The sequence below is a fragment of the Chanodichthys erythropterus genome, chromosome 5 (assembly GCF_024489055.1).
Source record: "Chanodichthys erythropterus isolate Z2021 chromosome 5, ASM2448905v1, whole genome shotgun sequence".
Lineage (NCBI taxonomy): Eukaryota > Metazoa > Chordata > Actinopteri > Cypriniformes > Xenocyprididae > Chanodichthys > Chanodichthys erythropterus.
This window is the reverse complement of record NC_090225.1, coordinates 32,197,685-32,218,217: the sequence shown is the minus strand read 5'-3', so window position 1 is coordinate 32,218,217 and position 20,533 is coordinate 32,197,685. Positions and strand designations below refer to the sequence as shown.

At 39.3% G+C, this 20,533-nt stretch overlaps 1 protein-coding gene across 1 annotated transcript in view; it reads right to left on the bottom strand.

Moving 5' to 3' along the window:
* Window positions 1-8,388: 8,388 nt before the first annotated feature.
* Window positions 8,389-20,533, bottom strand: part of slc30a6 (solute carrier family 30 member 6) — a 16,981-nt gene continuing 4,836 nt past the window's right edge. Inside the window, exons 5-15 of the mRNA XM_067386912.1 lie at window positions 17,447-17,489; window positions 17,055-17,120; window positions 16,589-16,669; window positions 14,348-14,383; window positions 13,953-14,047; window positions 13,085-13,133; window positions 12,878-12,997; window positions 12,655-12,757; window positions 12,536-12,583; window positions 12,395-12,463; window positions 8,389-10,185 (exon numbers count right to left, since the gene is read on the bottom strand). Coding sequence (XP_067243013.1) covers window positions 9,637-10,185; window positions 12,395-12,463; window positions 12,536-12,583; window positions 12,655-12,757; window positions 12,878-12,997; window positions 13,085-13,133; window positions 13,953-14,047; window positions 14,348-14,383; window positions 16,589-16,669; window positions 17,055-17,120; window positions 17,447-17,489 — 1,259 coding nt within the window. The 3' untranslated portion in view covers window positions 8,389-9,636. The remainder of the gene's footprint in view (window positions 10,186-12,394; window positions 12,464-12,535; window positions 12,584-12,654; window positions 12,758-12,877; window positions 12,998-13,084; window positions 13,134-13,952; window positions 14,048-14,347; window positions 14,384-16,588; window positions 16,670-17,054; window positions 17,121-17,446; window positions 17,490-20,533) is intronic.

The window sequence follows — 20,533 nt, the reverse complement described above, 5'->3', positions numbered from 1 at the left end:
TAATGTGATGACAATTATTATAAATATGATATATTATAATTTATAAATTACAACCTAGTATTTAAAATATGCAATTCATGGTGTTGCAAAATCAGTCTATCAAAGATTTTAAAAATAATACTTATGTACTAAATTAAATTAAATTGTCACAGACACAGATGCACAAAAAATGAAAAACTGCAACAATTCAGTTCATATCCACTGATAAACATCTTACAGATCACACACTATAAATACATGGCAATTCAATATGGTGCACAACTGAGCCAAGAAACCTATAACATTAATACAGTGTGTTTGTGTGATTGTGGTTTTTAATATTCTGTACTGCAGTATTTTCTTCCTGACACGAGCAATGAAAACACGTGTCTTGAGTCACGTGTGTAATGCGACAATTACTAATTAAGAGAAATATTAACTGCAGTGAAAGTATGAGTTTGACCCAATCTCTCAAATATATTTTTATTCTTTCAACACAATTCGAGAAGCGATTATTTTTATTACACATTTCATATAGATAACATATTGTCCAAGCATGGAGACAGATAATGATATCTTAATTGTTCAAGGACTCTCAATTTTAAAGAAAAGGTTCTGTATAAGGAGAAATGTCTTAAATCATTGCATAATACTTTTATGTTTAATGGATTTTCTAGTGATAGTATGTTTACAAGCTGCTTAATTCATAATACTGAATTAAAACTATAGTGATAAACTCATGAACCGCTAAAAGTTTCAGTATGAAGTGTCTGATGGGGGATTTCTATCAAATAAACTTGTAAGACAGCTTCATTATTGTGAATAAGAGCACAGTGTGACCGATGCTGTTGTGTGCCAGTGTTGTGCTTTTACACATCTGAAGACAGTGATGGTGATCATAGACCGAAAGCCTTCAGACGACACGTGACAAGAGAACTGAAACTTCTTCAGAGTTGCTACACGAATCTGTTGTGGCTCATGTGGTCAGTCAGTTCACAGAATGAAAGATGTTCTCATTGGTGAAGCACTGACTCCACTGAAGCTCTCACGCACAAACACCTTCCTGTACTCTAGTGAAGCGCGCGCCTGATGAATCGTGAAGTAATCAGTGTAACGACAGCGCTGTGTTTTCAACCTTTGCCTCCTGCCCGAGCGCCAGTCAAGAGGTTAAGCAAACAGCGGTGTTCTGTGACAGTAATCTGGTAATGTTGCTTTTACTCGCGCGTCATTCAGGGTTTGTGTTCATCCATCACTGCAACAAACAGAATGGCAGTGATATTGTGGAGCTGTATTAACCCTGTCCTGAACATTATCTAGGAAAGCTGCTGAACTATAACAGTCCATTATCCCTTGACCCGCTTTACATTTAAAAAGGTTTATTTTATAATAGTACTTTTAAAGTCACTATGAAGTCATAATCGATCATGCTTATTTTTTATGGAATATTTCAGTGTTTATTCTTATCGGTGCACATCATTATTGTGTTAAATTCATGTTGAATCAGAATATCTTCCTCTTGCAGCATCTCTTCTCTTCTCTGATGATGAGGGCGGGGCAACCTGTCAATCACATGAGATCCACCAATAGCAAACCACAACCATCCAATCAATTCCCCTCAGACTAAATCAAGCCCTGCCCTACATTTGTTCTTGTTTGAGAAGCGTTTCACTCTGATATGGATCATTCTACAGAACTGGTTCAAAGTCAAGAGTTGGAAACGTCTTGAAAAAAATGTCTTTTCCCACAAATTTTGTATGATTGTATAATATCCAAGATACACGTTTCTAGTAATTGTGCAGTTAATTCTCATATTGTATTTTTAGAAAGTTTTGGAATATTTTTTCTCTCCCCAAATTCATCCCTACCGAAACACAATAATAAATCATTTAATGTGGGTTACACTGACCTATTAAGATTTTGTTCACATCTACCTTGTAAATATATATTTGGCTATTTTCTAAAAATGTTTTCACAGGTAAATCAATAACAATTACAATTGTAACAATATTTCAAGTGTAATTTATGAGATTTGTTGTATTTTTAATCCAATCTTTCTTTGTAAAAGTCATAAAGTTTATCAAACTGATTTCAAAGTGAAGGATTCATTAGTTTGAATAAACATTGAACCAAACACTATAATAACATCTTAGATGATAATTTAATATACTTTATTTTTGACAAATCATCCCATGTTTCGGTCGTGACAGCAATGTGTTGGTAGTGACATTACACAATTTTAACTCGCATAAAACACTAATAATTTGCATAATAAAAGATTCTAAAATACTACTGATTTGCATAACTGTATTCAAATTTTGTTTATTTTCCCCAAATTAACGATTATGTGTTCACTTTTGTCACTACCAAAACATGTGGTGAAGTTTCGGTTGTGACAATTTTAGACACTTCTGAGCCGCTCAAAGATGCTGATCAGCACATCTAACACAGTTCTGAACAGTTTTACACACACAAAAACTACATTTTATGGAAAAACACCCAAAAAAGTTTGCATTATTGCAGAAAAAGGTGTTTGTTAGTGACGTTCCTTAAAGCTCCACAGATTTTCAGACTTCTGAACACATTTAACTCAGAATGATGATCTATCTGCTGTGAAAGAGAGGCTGTGAGAGGAGGAACACAGGAATATTTCCTGATCAGAAATGTAGAAGTGTGTTAAAATCAGCCTCAGATCAATGACTCAAACACACTGTTCCGGTAGTGACACATTTTTTTTTTACATAAAGTTACATGATTAAAAAAAAGAATATAAAATAAATATTCTTTTAACTTCACTTTAAAAAATTATATATATTTTTAAAAAACAATGGAATAGATTGCAAAACTTATTTCAATATAATTTTCACAAGTTGAAATTTAGGGGTCAGTGTTCAGGACAGACACATCCCTATAAATGATGATTTTATATATATTAATCTTACTGATATTTTAAATATTATTGTGGGATTCAAGAGATAATAGAAGGATCTTAGCAAACATCTAAAATTTGAATATTTAAATGCTTTTTAAATGTGTTTTTTGGTTGTGGGACAGCAGTTTGCACCAGTTCTGTAGAATGGCTCATACAGTATAGGTCACAAAAGACCAACTTTAGAAAATATGATAATTTATACCAGAGAAACACATTGAATGTGTTAAACAAACTGCTGAAGCATTTTAATTGTTTGGAGAATTATTTGGTTTTATAGACAGAGAATCATTTCAGAAACCTAAAAAAATATTTTTACAGCATTAACCAATTATTATAAAGAGCACTAAATCACCATCGATCTAACTCTGCATATTTACAGTCATCAGTGACGACATGAGAACATGATATCATTCCCCAATTCACCACAAAAGCTGACTTTATTATTTATTTAGTTTGTGCATTTTCTTTTTTAAGATGGATATTATAGGCCTACACATTAACATTATGATCTGTACAACTGCTTTACAATCATTTGTACTGTGAAAAGTGCAATACAAATAGAATTGATGACTTAAATGGCCCTAAAAACCAGATATGGCAAACCACAACCATAAAACAATAGTTGAGCAGGAGCTGAATTTATTACTGCATGTTACACCCTGTATTACCTGCAGCTTATGGCAGTTTACCCAGCAGTCTGTGCGTCTGACAGAAGCACACCTGCAGATGGCGGGAACATGAGATAAAGAGATGAAGAGAAACATTAAACCTGTCAGTTTCAGGAAGTCAGTGGGTGAAGATTACATACATGAATGAGCCCCGACAAGAGAACGATCCCTAATGTATGCAAATCTTCCACTGAAGAGCCAGTCATTCAGCACTGCTAGCTTCAGACCATCACATGAAGCGAGGGTTTGATCATCTCTCTCATTCACTGCATGATATTTCCACGTCCTGCACTGTGATGGTCCGCTTGTGAAAGATAATTCTCCAGTCTCGCTGCTTGAGCATGTCAAGTGGGAGAGCGCAGGTCACATGATCTCCCATTATCATTCCCGTAAGCTTTTCCATCTGTCATCCAGATTCACCTCATCACTGATGCACAACTACACATTTTACTTCAATGAAGCATTTCACATTATGAGGAGAAAAACATCATTTCTGCTTGGTTTGCAAGAATGAACGAAAAGCCCAAAACTCAGAGGAAACAGACGTGAGTCTCGACTGCGACAGACTCATGAACGTGCCTGTGTTCCAGTGACATTCTGAGAATATATTCATTAAAAAACAACTGCAGTGGAATGAAAAATAAAGTAACTGCTACTTTTTCATCTCTCAATTATGACTTTTTTTCTTGCATTAACAATTTAATATCTCACAATTTTCAAGCTCCCACAGAAAATAACTCTCAAGATGACGTGTAGTGTGTGTTTAACATGCATGTTAAATGAACAGTGTCAGGTGACTGAATCGGGTTTGTGCTCCGTTTCTCTGTTCTGTGATATTAACACTTGCTCAGTGCAGAAATCTCTGCCGTTCAGAAACAGAGACGTGAATTCTGATTGGCTAGTTGAAGGACCAATCAGATGGCTGGTATGACCAGAAGGAGGTCATTGAAGGTTTTCCATCATTCAGGTCAGTTTGAGATACAGTATGAGTGAATCCAGTGAAAACCAGGACAAACACCTTGACGGTTTGATTCTGTAAACTGAAACGGACTCGAGATGAACAATGATACTGAGATCAGCTGCTTCTGTTCCTTTCATGTGCTTCTCTACTTGTAAAATGAATATAAAAGGGAATATGATCTCAGTGCCGATCCGATTATAAGCAGGAGCCAGAGCCAGATGCTCGATTATGATTTCTGCTTATCCAGTCTGAAGACCCAGACATCAACAGACACACACACAGTGAGTTCCCAGCATTCTTTGCCTCCTGAGGTACTACAGAAAAATCCCATTAAAGAGTGAAAGAGAAGAAAGACTGAAGACAAATGAAGGAGGAGGAGTCTCACTAAATGAGCTAATGGTGTGGAAGCACAACTCTGTCATGAAGTGTGAGTCTCTGGAAGCCTCTGAAGTGGAAGAAGGGAGTACGGCAGCACACGGACACGCACTAAAGCAGGCTGGGTAACTGTAAGCAGAGCATTACTACAGTCGATAAGAAATACATCTCTACAGCTTCATGTTCTGTATTCCTCAATCTTTGTAATCAGAGTAACAGATTTGATCTCATGTGACCTTTGAGTGAACGTGTCAGGCTCTTTTAGGATCAAACCCGTCACACTCCCAAACACAAAAGAGTCCTGAAAATAACAACGCTGTGGTCTAATTGATGACACACACACACACACACACACACACACACACACACACACACACACACACACACACACACACACACACACACACACACACACACTTCAGCAAATCAGCTTCAGTTCATCACTGTTTGGGCAGTTTTGTAATATTTGGAGCTTGTCATCAAGCTTTATGCTTAAATAAAACTCATGCATGTGATAAACCCTCTGACTGGGAACGTGTAGGTTACTAAAACTCAAACTTGATTCATGAGTTCACACTTACATAATAATTGAATAGAGTAAAGGTTATGTGTATTTGGTGCGCTGTCCGAAGGGAGGGCTGCGGAATGTGGGCCGGACCCAGAGTACTCCCCCATCCCAGGCTGGCATAAGAAAAGTGAGGAGAACGGGTGGTGGAGGGATGCTGGAAAACGGTCTGCTGTATATATACCTCTTTTCTCGTTAATTGAGTTGATCAAATGAATGCACTCCTCCCAAACTTTGTTAATAAAACATCATTTCACGCGTTCACACTTACATTTAATTATATAAAGTAAAGATTATACGTATTCCGAGCTCGGAATTTGCACCGAACCCAGAGTACTTCCCCAAAAAGCAAATGTGCAAAGGACAGCCGCCAGACAGATTGACTATAAGACCCCCCAAAATAAGTGCTGAAATTTGGTGGCCTAGCGTTTTGGGTAGAAGCCTAGTCATTTGACTGGGAGGACCCATGCAAACTCCGTAGGATTTGCCCTACTGGCCGATGAACGAAAGAGCAGCATGATTTGAACCACCCTGCAATTTGAGACTTACGACTGATCATGCCCAAACGTGCTGAGTCAGAGCCAGTTGCGTTCAGTCGGTGTTTGATTAAATTCTGTGTGTAAGTATTTAAATCTGCTTCAGTCGAAGGAAACAGTCTTTGTGTGTTGAGCTCAGTCTTAGAATGTTTCAGCTAACGGGAGTTCAAGACTCACGGTGTCAGATGGGTAAGCCTCCCCAGATGGAGAAAGGCATGATTGCTCGACTGGGAGGGCTCTCACGGCATCAGACGGGTAAGCCCGTCGCTCGACCTGTAGAACTCCTACAGCATCCGATGGGAGTTTTTTTTTTTCGATGTGGAACTGATTGGTCCTGATGTAGCTTTTGAAAGCGTCTGAAGACCAACACCCAAGAGCTTGGATCTGCTGCTAGGAGAAGCTGCTCTGGTTGCTGCCCAGTTGTGAAAAGAGTGAAGGGGCGGTCACACTGCAGTTCCATTGACTTCCATTCAAACACATGTGGATGTGTCAGACCGGAAACGCAAGCTCATACGAAAAAATGTCACATTTCGTTGCGTTCCAAAGTTCAAGTTTGGTGAACTCTGACCTGCGAATTCGCATCACGTCAAGACGTGCGACCAGTAGAAGATCGATTCGTCATGGCATGACCTATTGGCTGAATTAAAAGTATTATACTTTTTGCAGTAAAGTCAAGTAGGTTCTATATTTTTACATTTTGAATGTATTACCTTAAGTTATATGTTGAATTCATGTTTATAAAAAAGACGCTGTAAACAGTGACGTCATACCACGACCGTGAATAAGAAATTTCGCTCATTCAAAGTGTGACCGCGGCTTGACTGGAGAATTTTTTTTTTTCAATTCCCCCCATATGTAACTTGCTAATTAACTACCATAGTATGATGCATCGTTGGAGAAACTAACCAACAACTGTTTCCTGAAACTGCAGTAACATGGTCGCACCACTGTAGTTCCTCTCAGTTCCAAACACGTAAGTGCTGTTTGCAAATGATTGTTGGAACTATGGTTTCGGGAAACACTATTTAACGATGTAACTTGCGACCACAGTTGGCTAGCGATGCTTTTGGGGAAACGCACCCCAGGACAGTGGATCTCCAGGAGCACCTTTGAAGACCTAGCATCTATATACAAAATTATTCAACCTCCAAAAGTCAATATTTTGTAGAGAATCCTTTGTGCTTTTTAATCGCCATAAACACTGACTGTAAGTGCTGACAAGCTTCTGACATTCTCTACTGGAATCTGTGCAGAAGCTTCCAGCTCACTGATATCTTTGGTTTCCATACTGTCACTGTTTACTTCAAATCCCATCAAGGATTTTCAGTGGGATTTAATCCAGAGATAAGCAGGCCACTTGATCCCTGAACCAAACTTTGCTCGATCCTTGGAATCATTGTATTGGAGAGTCTAATTATCATCAAGTCTCTATTTACACAATAAAGGCATTACAAACTTATCTAAAATGGCCTGTTACATCATAGAATTGGTCACATGATCAAGATTTCTATTTTCTGCAGCAGTAAAGCACACCCAACACAAGACTGGTCCAACTCCATATTTACCATGGGAATGGTTTTCTTATAAGTTGCCAGCTGTCTCAGAACATGACATCTGAGTGACATTTTGTATTAAGAGGAGGCTGAATATACAGGCCATCCGTCCAGAGTAGCCGCTTTTCCACTGTCGGGCCAGGGCTAACACCGTGCCGGGCTGGGCCTATGGCCACAGACCTTAGGCACCGAGGCCAAAATCAAGTTGCGTTTCCACTGTTGGTCTGCTAGCTCCGCAGCACTGATCTAAAAACCGCCCTTAAACACACCTTCCTTAATCAACCCAACCCATTTCAGCATGTAGACCATCACCTGACTACGATTAGCTCCGCCTCTCACCTCAACCGTGCCTCAAGCCCCAGCTGGCCCGCTTTGGACCAAGGTTTTCGGCAGGCTGAAAAACCCATGCCTTTGGCACCGAGGAAGCACCAAAGAGGCACGATCAAACCCCGGAAGTGACAGTGGAAACGCAACTGGCCCTGGCACGCACTAGCACGCCCGCCTTTGGCCCGGCAGTGGAAACGCGGCTATCGTTTCCTGTGACCTGAGACACTGGGATCAGCTTCAGCATTCCCAGTGCCCAGTCCTGTTCCTGGAGACCTACCTTCCTGAAACTTCAGCTCCAACAACTGAAGCAGCTACTTAAGATCTTCAGGAGCACTTGATCATTACAGACAGGTGTGTTTGATCAGGGTTGGATCTGAACTCTGCAGGATCTCCAGGAACAGGATTTGGGCACCCCTACTGTAGAAGTTTGGAGAATGGATGGATATTCCACTTGAGGTGTTCTTGATGATTGTGATAAACATGTTTATTGAGCATTGTCATATTGTCAGCTCAGAGAAAGCTTAATCACACATAAATCCAAGCATTCAAAATGACCAAGACTGTCCAATTCTGCTGCTTACGTTGATCATCACAGTTCATAGAGTACTTTCACTTTAATGTTTACATCATAAATCTATGTTTCCAACCAAACTTTCAAACACACCTTTGTCAAGGCAACATTCTAGTTAAAAATGTTTTTTTTTTTTAATTTCATTTTAATTTAATCTCTTTATATTCAGATTTAAATTGTAATTCAAATTCAATTCAAAATCAGAAACTGAAATTTTCAAGCCACTCTAAACTCAATTCTGAATGGTGCACAATTTCCCCCACAAGTTCATTAATATTATCCCAAAAGATTAAAAACTCTCAACAAAATGATTATGAAAACAAAACATTGAACTCTGTAGGTTTCCTGTAGGCGATATCCAACTGTCAGCAGCTGTTTCCATCCACCTATTTATATGCAAATTTTGGGATATCACACTAAAAAATGCAGGATCGAAAAATCAAGATGCGCATAAATTCTAAAAATGTGCATTAAAAACGTATGCACTCAATTGAGGCGGATCTTTTTTCATCCAGTAAGACAACATGCGCATAAATTATGATGGAAACACATTTACCGGATAAATCCCTCTATGTGCAACAAACTCATGTGACTCATTGTGAGGCTGTGATTGGATAACTGCACTAACCAGTGAACCAATCACATCGCAGCATCTCAAATGTTGGTTTGGTGGTTCTGAAAGTCAAAGTCTGTCATCAGAATGATTTGGTTTAATTCCACCAGAAGCGTCTCACACGATTGTGTTCCCAAACACCAGCATCCGAACGCAAGATCACATGACAGTGTTTTTTGTGTTTCGTCTGACGCTCTGAGACCAACTCATTTATGATGGAGGAGAAAAGAGCCTGATTGAAGAAACTTACATTTTTATTACTGATATTTTACACCAGAAAGTGACGATTTTGTTCTCTTGAAAACACTGCTTTATTCGCAAATGTTTTATCCGATATTCAAATTTTGCACAACTAGTTAATTTCACAACTTTGGATGGAAACACATCTTGTGTGAATGGCCCTTCATGAAGACACTGGGAAAAATAATGTGACTTCACAGATGTCTGATTGCAGTTTAATAGAAATAATGAATACAGATAAAACATCCATCGAGAATAAAACTCTTGGTCCCATTAAAATAAATACTCAGGGTCGTGATGGGTCGGTCATGTGATCAGCTCACGGTCTCTTTTGGTCAGTTTGTGTCGCGGGCAGAGAGCCACCGTATCTGTGCGGCGCTGTATTTAGAGTCCTGTATCCCTGAACAGACGGCATCCGCGTCCCGACCCCGAAGCCCAGCCTCATCCCGGGCCCCTGGAAGCCCTGGCTCAGAGCGCCGGAGTAGGGCGACGTCCCATAGGAGAGCGGTGCGTTGAAGGGCCTGTGCTGATGGGCCGTCTGGAACACCACCGGCTGGATGTGTCTCCCCGGCGTGTTGAAGGAGAACTCGGGCGGGGGGCTGCTGGGCTTCGCAGGCGTGGATGTGACCGGGTTCATCTCGTCGTGAGGTTTGGACATCACAGGAGGAAACGCAGCTGAAGTCACGTACTCAGAGAGGCTGAGCGATCCGGCGGGAAGAGTGCCGGAGGTCAGGGACGGACGGACCCAGTCGTCCTTAAAGATCTGAACGGTCAGCGTGGAGACTAGGACGTTCAATCGGTTGGTCACATGGGCCAAAACCATTTGCTCATCAGCATCCCTGCGGATGCGGACGTGGACGGAACCAGCCTGTGCAAAAACACAACGAGTCAAGATCTAAAAAACAAACAAACTGATGACCTGTAAGACTAGTCCTATCAGTCATCTCATGGAGGAGAGATGCCACAACAACTTCATTACTTTACCTTCATCATCACAGCTGTTCAACCACGAGAACTATTAAGATATTTATTGAACAGACAGTTCATCCATTGAAAGCTTATTCCACCAAAACTGACGCTTCAAAACTCTCATAAAGAGATTGTTAGGCCTGTCAGGATTATCGATTAATCGTCTGATCGTGGTTATTTTATCCAATTTCAATTATTTGAGATAACCACAATAACTGTGTAGTTTAATTTTCAATTACATTTTGCCACCTAAATAAGGTAAATTTAAGCATTTAAATAAATGGCATTAAACATGGGACCATAATCATAATTTGAGAGTAAATAATAAATAATATAAAAAAACATTTGAATGAAGTACACAAAGACAGTCAAAGGTCTTCCTTCATTTTGGATGAAGGTTTGTGGGTTTAATCACACTGCATTATATTATATTTAGTGCTGGAAATTGATTAAAAAAATGAACTAATCAATCACAAATTTTTCTGTAATTAATCGTGATTAATCACACCTAACATTCAAGTTTTTAATATATTTTTGCATTATAATAATTTCACATTTAATCTACAAATTAATGTTGTGTATCAAACACTTAACAGTCTTCATTACATAATTAACATTAAAACATAGATTCATTTTTATTAAAGCTACAAAATGTATTTAATTTAGTGAGTGATTTTCTCTCTTTTGTTCTTCGATTAGCATGTCCGACTGCAGCAGGTTTATTAGGCTGCTGTCACTTTAAGACTGCCGCACATGATGCAGATCTGCATGCTATTTTCTCAACTCTTTATGGTCATTTAAGACTTTATTTCCTGTGCTACGAGGATACTTAACAAAACGGGCATTTTGGCATACTTTTATGTATTTTTGCATAAAATGTTTTTAAAGTTAAACTGAAAAAAATTAATTGCATATGTTAATATGTTAATTTTGACAGCATAAATGATATTATATTACAAATATTATAATAATATATTAATTTTCACAGCATTAAAGAAAATCATATGGGCCTACATTATCATAATTTTTACTATTATATATGATTCAAAGTAAGAAATTAGGCCTACACTGTATGTGACATGAAACTGAAGCGTTGTTCTCTATGTTCCTTTTATCTTTGTGTTTCTAATTTATGCGTTTGTTTTAGTGATTGTGAAGCACTTTGGGCAACAGCTGTTGTATTAAATGTGCTATATAAATAAAAAAAATGAAATTAAATCACAATTATTTTCATGACAATTAATCTTCAGCAAAAAACATGTAAAAACAAACCTCTTCTGTTGACCGTGAGCTCCGTGTATGTTCACTGATGAAGGTTTATATGTGAATTAAAGCCTAAATTAAATGTGTTCATCATATGAAGCGATCATGTCTCTTCAGAAGACTCGGATTAAAGCGCTCCATTCATATGGATTAGTTTTACGATCTCAATAACACTCATTTGTTAACATTAGTTAATGAGGACATAAAGATTAGAGACATTTTGTTGAGCACATTTTCACACGGTCAAACAACATCTATGATCGTATTGTGCCAGTTTGAGTAAGTTTGTCAGTACAAACGTGTTGGAATTTTGGCTTTAAAACATTTAGTCTGAAACGTCTCTGAACACTTGAATGTTACTGAGACCTTTTACACTTTACAGTCCTTTTTCCCCAACCTTGTTACACTTGTGGCGTTTAAATATCTTATAAATCTCTTGTTATACTATTTGATCACCAAATAGTGAATTCAATCTTTTTGTCAACTTGTTTTCTCTCAGTTAGCACAGGTTGTGTGTTTCTATGATTGTAGACCTCTTTGAGTGAAAAGCTTATTCAACTCATAAACACTGAAGGTGCATAAACTCAGATCAATGAGGCTTGCGATCGATCGGTTCCAAAAAGAAACACAAAACCTGTGCTAACTGAAAGAAAACACGTTCATAAAGAGATCGAATCCAACATTTGGTGTGAGTACAGCACAACGAGAGATTTAAAAGGTATTTAAAAGGCCGGTCATTTTTGACCCTGGAACGACAAATGAGTGGGTAAAAACAGCCATAACCCAAGTTTGTACAAAACCAACATAATGATTTCAGTATTCATTAAAAAAGAAAATCTACACACCAAAGAGCCAAATCCAATGGTCCAGAAGTGTTCATTCCTGACTTCCAGAACTCCATCCAGCGTGGACACCTGAAAAACACCAAGAATGAACGTGTCTGAATGAAGAGGAGAGTGTGAATCTGATGAAGGAGACGGACTGACCTCTCTGAGCAGTTTATCCAGCTGACCGATGACATGAGACGGGGTGGTCTGAAAGAGAGAACAACCGTGAGCGTGTGAACTCTGACCGGACGCGTCTCATGAAACATGTGATCACACACCTGCAGCAGCACCTTCCCGCTGTACACGCTCATGGGGTACATGGTGCCGAAGGTCATGAGGGCGATGGCGACGGCAGACGCGGTGTCCATCGCGTGATAGTTACTGAGAGATAAATTAGATTTAAAATGAGCAGGAGGAGATGAGCCTCATGGCTTGTTGCTCTTCTGGTCGTTCGTGACTGCATGCGTGACATCATGTAAGATTACAGTGTCGTCTCCTCACCTGATTTCGATGAGCATGTAGGTGATGCCCAAAGCGAAGGCTCCGGCGAGGTTGATCAGCACAAACGGGTTCATTCTGGGCAGGAGAACGCTGCTCAGCGCCGGGATGAGTCCACACAGACTGCACACACACACACACGTCAGTGCATCATCGTTCACACCGTTCATCGCACATCTGAGGAGTGACGGAGCGAGACGCACGCCTTACCTTCGGCTCAGATCGGCCACGTGCTCCTGAAGCCAGCTGGTGCTCGCCGCTACAGACAGAAACACGAAACACGGTCACTGACACCTGATGCTGTTACTTCACGCATGTGATCTTCAACACCATGATCAGTAAACACACTCATGAGCTCCAGTCTAGTCTGTCTCAGTGTTTCCCATGTGAGTCTTTAAAGCCCAAAGTAGACTTGGCTAAAATTACAATACTCATGCCTTCATTTCCTCACTAGCAAGAGTTTCTGCAATTTCTGTGAAAACGATTTACAAACGTGTCTAGTGAAATCTTGTAATCATCTGTCCACAAAAATGTTAGAAATTATGCGAATGTGAAAATAATCCTTAACTGTTCTTGAACGCACATTAAACTGAGCTCACTGCACTGATTCACTGTGAACTGAGCCGCTCGGAGAGGCGGAAAACACCGGATCACCTTTGCGCTTCACTTTGAAACCATCAGCGCAACAGACTAAACTTATTTAATCACGTCACAGCCTTTTTAAGCACACTAAACCATAACACGAATTTGACAAGTTCAATTGACAGATGCTTTGCCAAAGCAACGGCACAAAAAACACAGCAGAGATCTTCTAAATATATGTTCGGTTCATTATGAAACCATGGTGTGACAAATCCGACTGCACAGGTTATTAATGGGAAACACTGCTGTCTGCACATCTGGCTGCTAACTGGAAGGTGGCGGGTTTGAATCGATTCATGGGTTAGGGTTAGGGTTAGGGTTAGGGTTAATTCATGAATTATCCATTAAATTATTGCCGAACTAAGCCAGACTGTGTTTGGCTGTGAGCAGGAGTCAAGAGTGTGAAATTAGACAGATGTTTGCGGAAGGATCTTACCTTGAGACACAAAGACGAAGGGCTTGTTCTTGACAGACAGTAGAGTCAACAGATTGAAAAACAGAGCCACGAACGTTCCCACCAGCAGACGCCCCCTAAAACAAACACCGCAACACAATATACGAGAGAGACCGTGAGAAAGAACATGCACTCCATGAGAAGCTCTGTCCTTTCCCAACATATGAGCATATGCATTTTTTGGACAGCATTGATGGACAAACAATAAATAAATTGGCCTTTAAAATCTTTTGTTTCAAAATGTCTACAGAAATCCAATGATCTTTAGAGGAGCTGGTGTTTAACCCTGGTGTAAAGATGCAGATAGATCATCAGCTCGCTATGGGAGCCAGTGTGTGTGTGTGTGTGTGTGTGTGTTCAGTGACGGTCGTACTCACGTGTGAACCTCGGGCTGCTCCACAAAACGCTCCACACTGAGAAAGAAGCACACACACACAGAGAGACTCACTACACAAACATCCGACAGGTTCTGCTGAATAACTGAGGTAATTCATGCAAGTGTCTACTAAACCTGGCTTTACAGGTCACAAATATTGTTGGCTCTTCAGCCCTATTCAGATGGTAATGCCTTCTCAAGGGGACGTCTGTATGAATAGCATTGGCATCTCAGTGATAAACTCATGTATTTGGATTTATTAACAGTGGAAGAGTGAGTTCTGTGATCCTATGAACACGGAGTCACATGACTATGAGCTGTAAATAAAATGTCATATACTTCGTATAAAATAAATAGATATTTAATTTAATAATAGTATCCAAAACAATTTCCAATTTATTGTTTGATTATTAAATCCTCTATTTAAATTGATGAACAATCTTTAATTAAATTGTTTTGTTTTTGTTTTGCATTTAATCTCTCAAATAGATTAATGCCATTTTAAAGGTGCCCTAGAATGCTTTTTCACAGGATGTAATGTAAGTCTAAGGTGTCCCCTGAATGTGTCTGAAGTTTCAGCTCAAAATACCCCATAGATTTTTTTAATTAATTTTTTTAACTGCCTATTTTGAGCCATAATTATACATGCACCGATTAAGTGCGCGGCTCCTTTAAATCTCGCACCCCCTGCCCCTGAGCTCGCGACTGCCTTAACCAGCATAAACAAAGTTCACACAGCTAATATAACTTTCAAAATGGATCTTTACAAAGTGTTCGTCATGCATACTGTATGAATGCTTCCAATTATGTGAGTATAGTATTTATTTGGATGTTTATATTTGATTCTGAACGAGTTTGTGCTCCGTGGCTAAAGCTAACATTACACACTGTTGGAGTGATTTATAAAGAATGAAGTTGTTTATGAATTATACAGACTGCAAGTGTTTAAAAATGAAAATACTGACGGCTCTTGTGTCCGTGAATACAGTAAGAAACGATGGTAACTTTAACCACATTTAACAGTACATTAGCAACATGCTAACGAAACATTTAGAAAGACAATTTACAAATATCTCTAAAAATATCATGATATCATGGATCATGTCAGTTATTATCGCTCCATCTGCCATTTTTCGCTATTGTTCTTGCTTGCTTACCTAGTCTGATGATTCAGCTGTGCACAGATCCAGACGTTAATACTGGCTGCCTTTGTGTAATGCCTTGAACATGAGCTGGCATATGCAAATATTGGGGGCGTACATATTAATGATCCCGACTGTTACGTAACAGTCGGTGTTATGTTGAGATTCGCCTGTTCTTCGGAGGTCTTTTAAACAAATGAGATTTATATAAGAAGGAGGAAACAATGGAGTTTGAGACTCACTGTATGTCATTTCCATGTACTGAACTCTTGTTATTCAACTATGCCGAGGTAAATTCAATTTTTAATTCTAGGGCACCTTTAAAATGTGGAAATTTGCAGAAATAAGTTAATGCAACTTCTTAAAGGTAAACATGTGACCTGGCTACTTGGTCTATATTTTCATTGTATATAACTATATATAATAAATATTTTAAAATTGTACTGCATACCTGTTGTTGCCGTAATAATGGCCCATTTCAAATGTTTATATAATTTTCTTTTCTTTTTCTGTTATTAATAGCTCTCACTCGCTGTAGTGGAGTGGTGATGAAATATTGCGCTTGTAAATACTTTCCATCATTTGAGTAATGAAGGTGTCCATATTTGGATTGCAGTTACAGTACGGTGCTTGGCAGTGGTCAAAAAAGATTTACAAAGTTACTTCTGTACTGATCCCCTCTTATAAACTCAGAAATGTGTTTTTGGACAGAAATTAAATCACCACATGACCTCTCAAAAAAAAAAAAAAAAAAAAAAAAAGAGCAGTAGGCAATTCGACCTGGAGTTTTACAGGGGTGGTACTGATATTCTCGATCTGAAAATACATCACATCCTCATGAGAAATAATTAGCGTCTAAATAAGGCTTGACAGAATGATTTTGTTCCTCTTTTGTTAGCTGCTTCGGATAAAAGCGCCTGCTAAATGTTAGATCCACTCCTCTCTGAAACACCACAGTGAGGAGAAAAGCTGGAATCAGCGCTGTCGTCGATCTCACTGTGTGGATCAGCTGAATGTGGACGTGATCTTTAAAATGTCCACATTCCCACAGCACAGAAATATTGACGGGATCAAGTTCTGCAGAGACGCAGGGATCTCACCTTTCCTTCAGGATGAAGAGCGCGCCCAGCTGAACCAGCACTGTGGAGGCAAACACCGCCAGCACTTCAAAACGCTCGAAGCTGAGACCACAAACACACAACAACACAACACACACATTACTGGAGCACACACACACTGCCGGAGGAAGGCTTTCCTCACAGGAACCTCGGTGACAAACTATTCACAGACCAGGAGCAGATTCACTGTTATCTGTAACCTTTGGCTGCTGCCACCAAATGTGTGCGATATTATCAGGGAATCATTGTGGAAATACTTTTGTACTGTGTGTCATCATTTTATTTAAAATGTTGTTTTGAGTGTTGAGGAATTTAACACTGCAAGACTTTACACTGGCATGCACGGCATAAAGTCCTAGATCACATGTCATTAACACATATGCTGTGTTGAGTGTGAGTTTGAAGTGAGAGAAACACATTGATATTTGAAGTATAGAGCGGTCCTCACCCAAACGAGAACACTTGACTGGGCTTCTTCATGGTCACCCAGAAACTCAGCAAACAGGTGATCAGACTGTGAGAGCGAGAGACAAGACATTAAACCACAGCTGCGTCACACAATGAAGTTTAAGACCAAAGTCAGAAATCACAGCATAAACACACAGTGCTCATTTAGCTTGCCGGATATGAACCGAAACAGATCAGTCTCTCTCACATCTGCCACCCAACTCGTCTAATCCAGGGCTCGACAGCCCATCAGGGCTTTAAAATGTTTCTCCCCATCACATTATTCAATAAATGTGCAGAGCTCCTCCATTAACATGATTCGCTAACTTCACTAAACACAGAAATAAATGAGGAACTAGCTTTTAATGCCATGTTATGACAAATGACACTTACCTGAAGAGATCGAAGATGGTGAGGTACGTGTACGCGGTTAAGGCTGAAACACAAGACAGATGTGGAGTTCAGAAACGCTTCTGGACATCATAACATTGAACCTTGGGAAACTACACCAGACTTAGAATACACCAGTCATTTTAACATCCATCCGTGCGATCGGGAGTGTCTCGTGAAGGTGAAAGGCTTGAAAGAGAGCTGTGCTTCATACATCTCTACACTATTGACATTATTTCTCACAAGATTATTGTATTATTTCCTCCAGCCGAGACGCTTCAGATGCTTTTCACCATGATGGGGTTGATTTGAATGAACTGTGATTGAAATCACTTCAGAAAGGAAAATACAGTCAAGTACAACATATACAGCACAGGTCTGTCCTATAGACTCCATAATATTATGATGAGAACACGACTGTGACAGAATGTTGTGAATTCTTTCCGTGTTTCAGCACTGTTACGGGAAGAGCGCGTCCACAACAGGAGCTACACATTCAGACTAGCACGTAACCAAAGACTTAGATATACACGTACACTTGTGTATTTGTGTCATTTTGTGCAGATACAAGTTGTAATATGATGCTGTATAAATATCAGATTAATCTCATATAGGTTTCGTTGAGTTTGCCGGTGTTCATTAACTCAGACACCAATGCAGTCATTTGAAACTAATATTAATTTAAGATGTTTATTTTAAAAATATTGGTGCATTATTAATAACAACAAGCACTGAGATTTTTGTTGTGTCAATTTCAACAACATAGTTTAATTGAAATCATTTAATAAATTGTCCATGCAGAGGCTATTATATTTCATTTATCCATGGCAGAAGCATTTTCTTTATATGCATGTAATACTGTCCAAAGATTTATTTGCATTATTTAAGCGTTATTTTATTTGTTTGTAAGGCAATAGTTTTTTTTTTTCATTTTTTAATAAAGATAGCTGGCCATAGGAGTGTAAATTTTAAAACTTGGGTTGAAACTAGGCTGCTGTCCTGTATGCGTTTATGTTGAAGTGTTTGGGACATGGCTTTTAATGCTTTTTGTAATCAGGCTCTCAAATTATATAAATATCGGCCTATATATCGGTATCGGCTTTTAAATATAAAGAATTATCGGCATCATCCTGAATTTTTGGACAAAATCATTGTGACATTTAACATTCACTTTGCCCTGCTTTGAGCCAATCAGAACGCCTTAAAACTCCCAACAACACCGAGACGCTCATACGCCAGCGCTGACTAACATACACAACACTGTTTGACCACTTAGTCCTCTGTGAGAAACAAGAGACAAACCTGAAATCCTACAAGAAAGATGGAAATCTGTGACTGGATACTAAAAGTATGGCGTAATGACACTTGCCAAAGACAGATGAGGCAACGCATAAATAAATCCCGCGGCGGCGACACAGAAGACACGCATCCTTGTAGAGAACAGTGTGCAGATTAAGGTGACTTGTGTATGTTTACAGACCCAATCAATGAAGAAGAAGAGGAGATGAAGACGCAGCGGTAAACCAAGCCAGGATCTTTAGCTGAATATTTAATAACATCTACAGGCCAGAGCATCAAAACACATCTGATCGTCCTCGAACCCTGACCTTCAGCGTCTCACTTCAGGCCTCGTGGGAGCTCAGCGCCATTAGAAGCACTCAGTGCCGGCCGGTTACGCGAAACATAAGCGAAGCGTTCAGGAGTCTGGAGCGCGGCCGTCGTCGCGGCGGCCCCGGGTGAGTATCGGCTTTCTCTGCTCGCTGGTACTTTCGGTAAAGAAGATTTGCAAACTGCAGCGCTCAGCTGTCATGGAGTTCAGGAACACGCATCGAGCGGCTCGGCTCGGGTGTCTGTCAACGCGGCACATTAAAATAACAATAGATAGCTCCAGATGTAAACTAAAAGCTTTATTGACAAACTACAAACTAACACCTGGCGGGGAAACGGAAACCGGTGGGAGGAAGTGGTGAAGCAGAGGAGTAATCCGAGAACCGGCTGAAAGACTGCTGCTCCTGCAATAAAACAACAGTCCAATAAAAACATCCCGGCAGCAGAACATATCAAAACCTTTCCATTACACAAGTGCTGCGTTCAGCGAACATCTACAACACAAACCACAGCAGATTCATGTCACAGCGCACAGGAACCACGAGCGACACGTGAAGGGATTTTACTGCAAAGGTCACGGGTTCATTTCCCAGAGAGCGTCAATCATGACACCGCAAGCGGACAACAATAAACTGATCTAAAAGAGTGAAGAACAACAAACAGTGACTGATAGAGTCATAGGTGCCGATTTATGCCCAGTAACCCAGCACCGCCCTATAAATAAAGGATTGTTTCTGATAGCTGCAATCGATTTTTTACTCGTTAAAATCCATGGAGAATACCTCATAAATTTTCCACGGGATCGGCGCCTATGTGCCAGAGATTGTTTAATTTGGCATATTTAAGTGTGAAAATATCTTGAGATGACTATATGTGGGTCAATGACACAATGGGTCCTTAATAATAATAATAATAATAATAATAAAAACAAACATATGACATCCAAAGTATGTAAGGTAGTACAACTAGATCTGTTTAATTGAATCCAAAAGGTTTTAATGATATTTTTCTACATATAAAGATATTTTAAAGATTTTGAAGTGTCAAAAGGTCATTCGGTTTAACAGTTCATTTGTGATAAAACTATCTTAAAATGTAATAAATGTATATATTTTTTTATTCTGGCATGATTTTATAACATCATATATCATCATAGTGCAAAATGATATTAAAATTATGTGTAGAAGTCGTTGCTTTGTTATGAGAAAGAATGTCTGGAAAAAATGAATTTCATTGATGTCATTCGGAGTAACCGATATAAAGAGACCATTTTGGATCAAGTCATGTGGTCAGTATCATGTGACAGGATGTGACATCATTCAGACACCTGCACAGGACCACATGGTCATGAAGCAAAGTAACTAACTCTCTCTTAACTATTTGATAAATTCATGTTTTCTCTTGATCATACGCATGTCCCGAAACATCAACCGCTATAAAACATGGAAAATGTTGTCATATTTTAAAAACTTGCGCTAAATA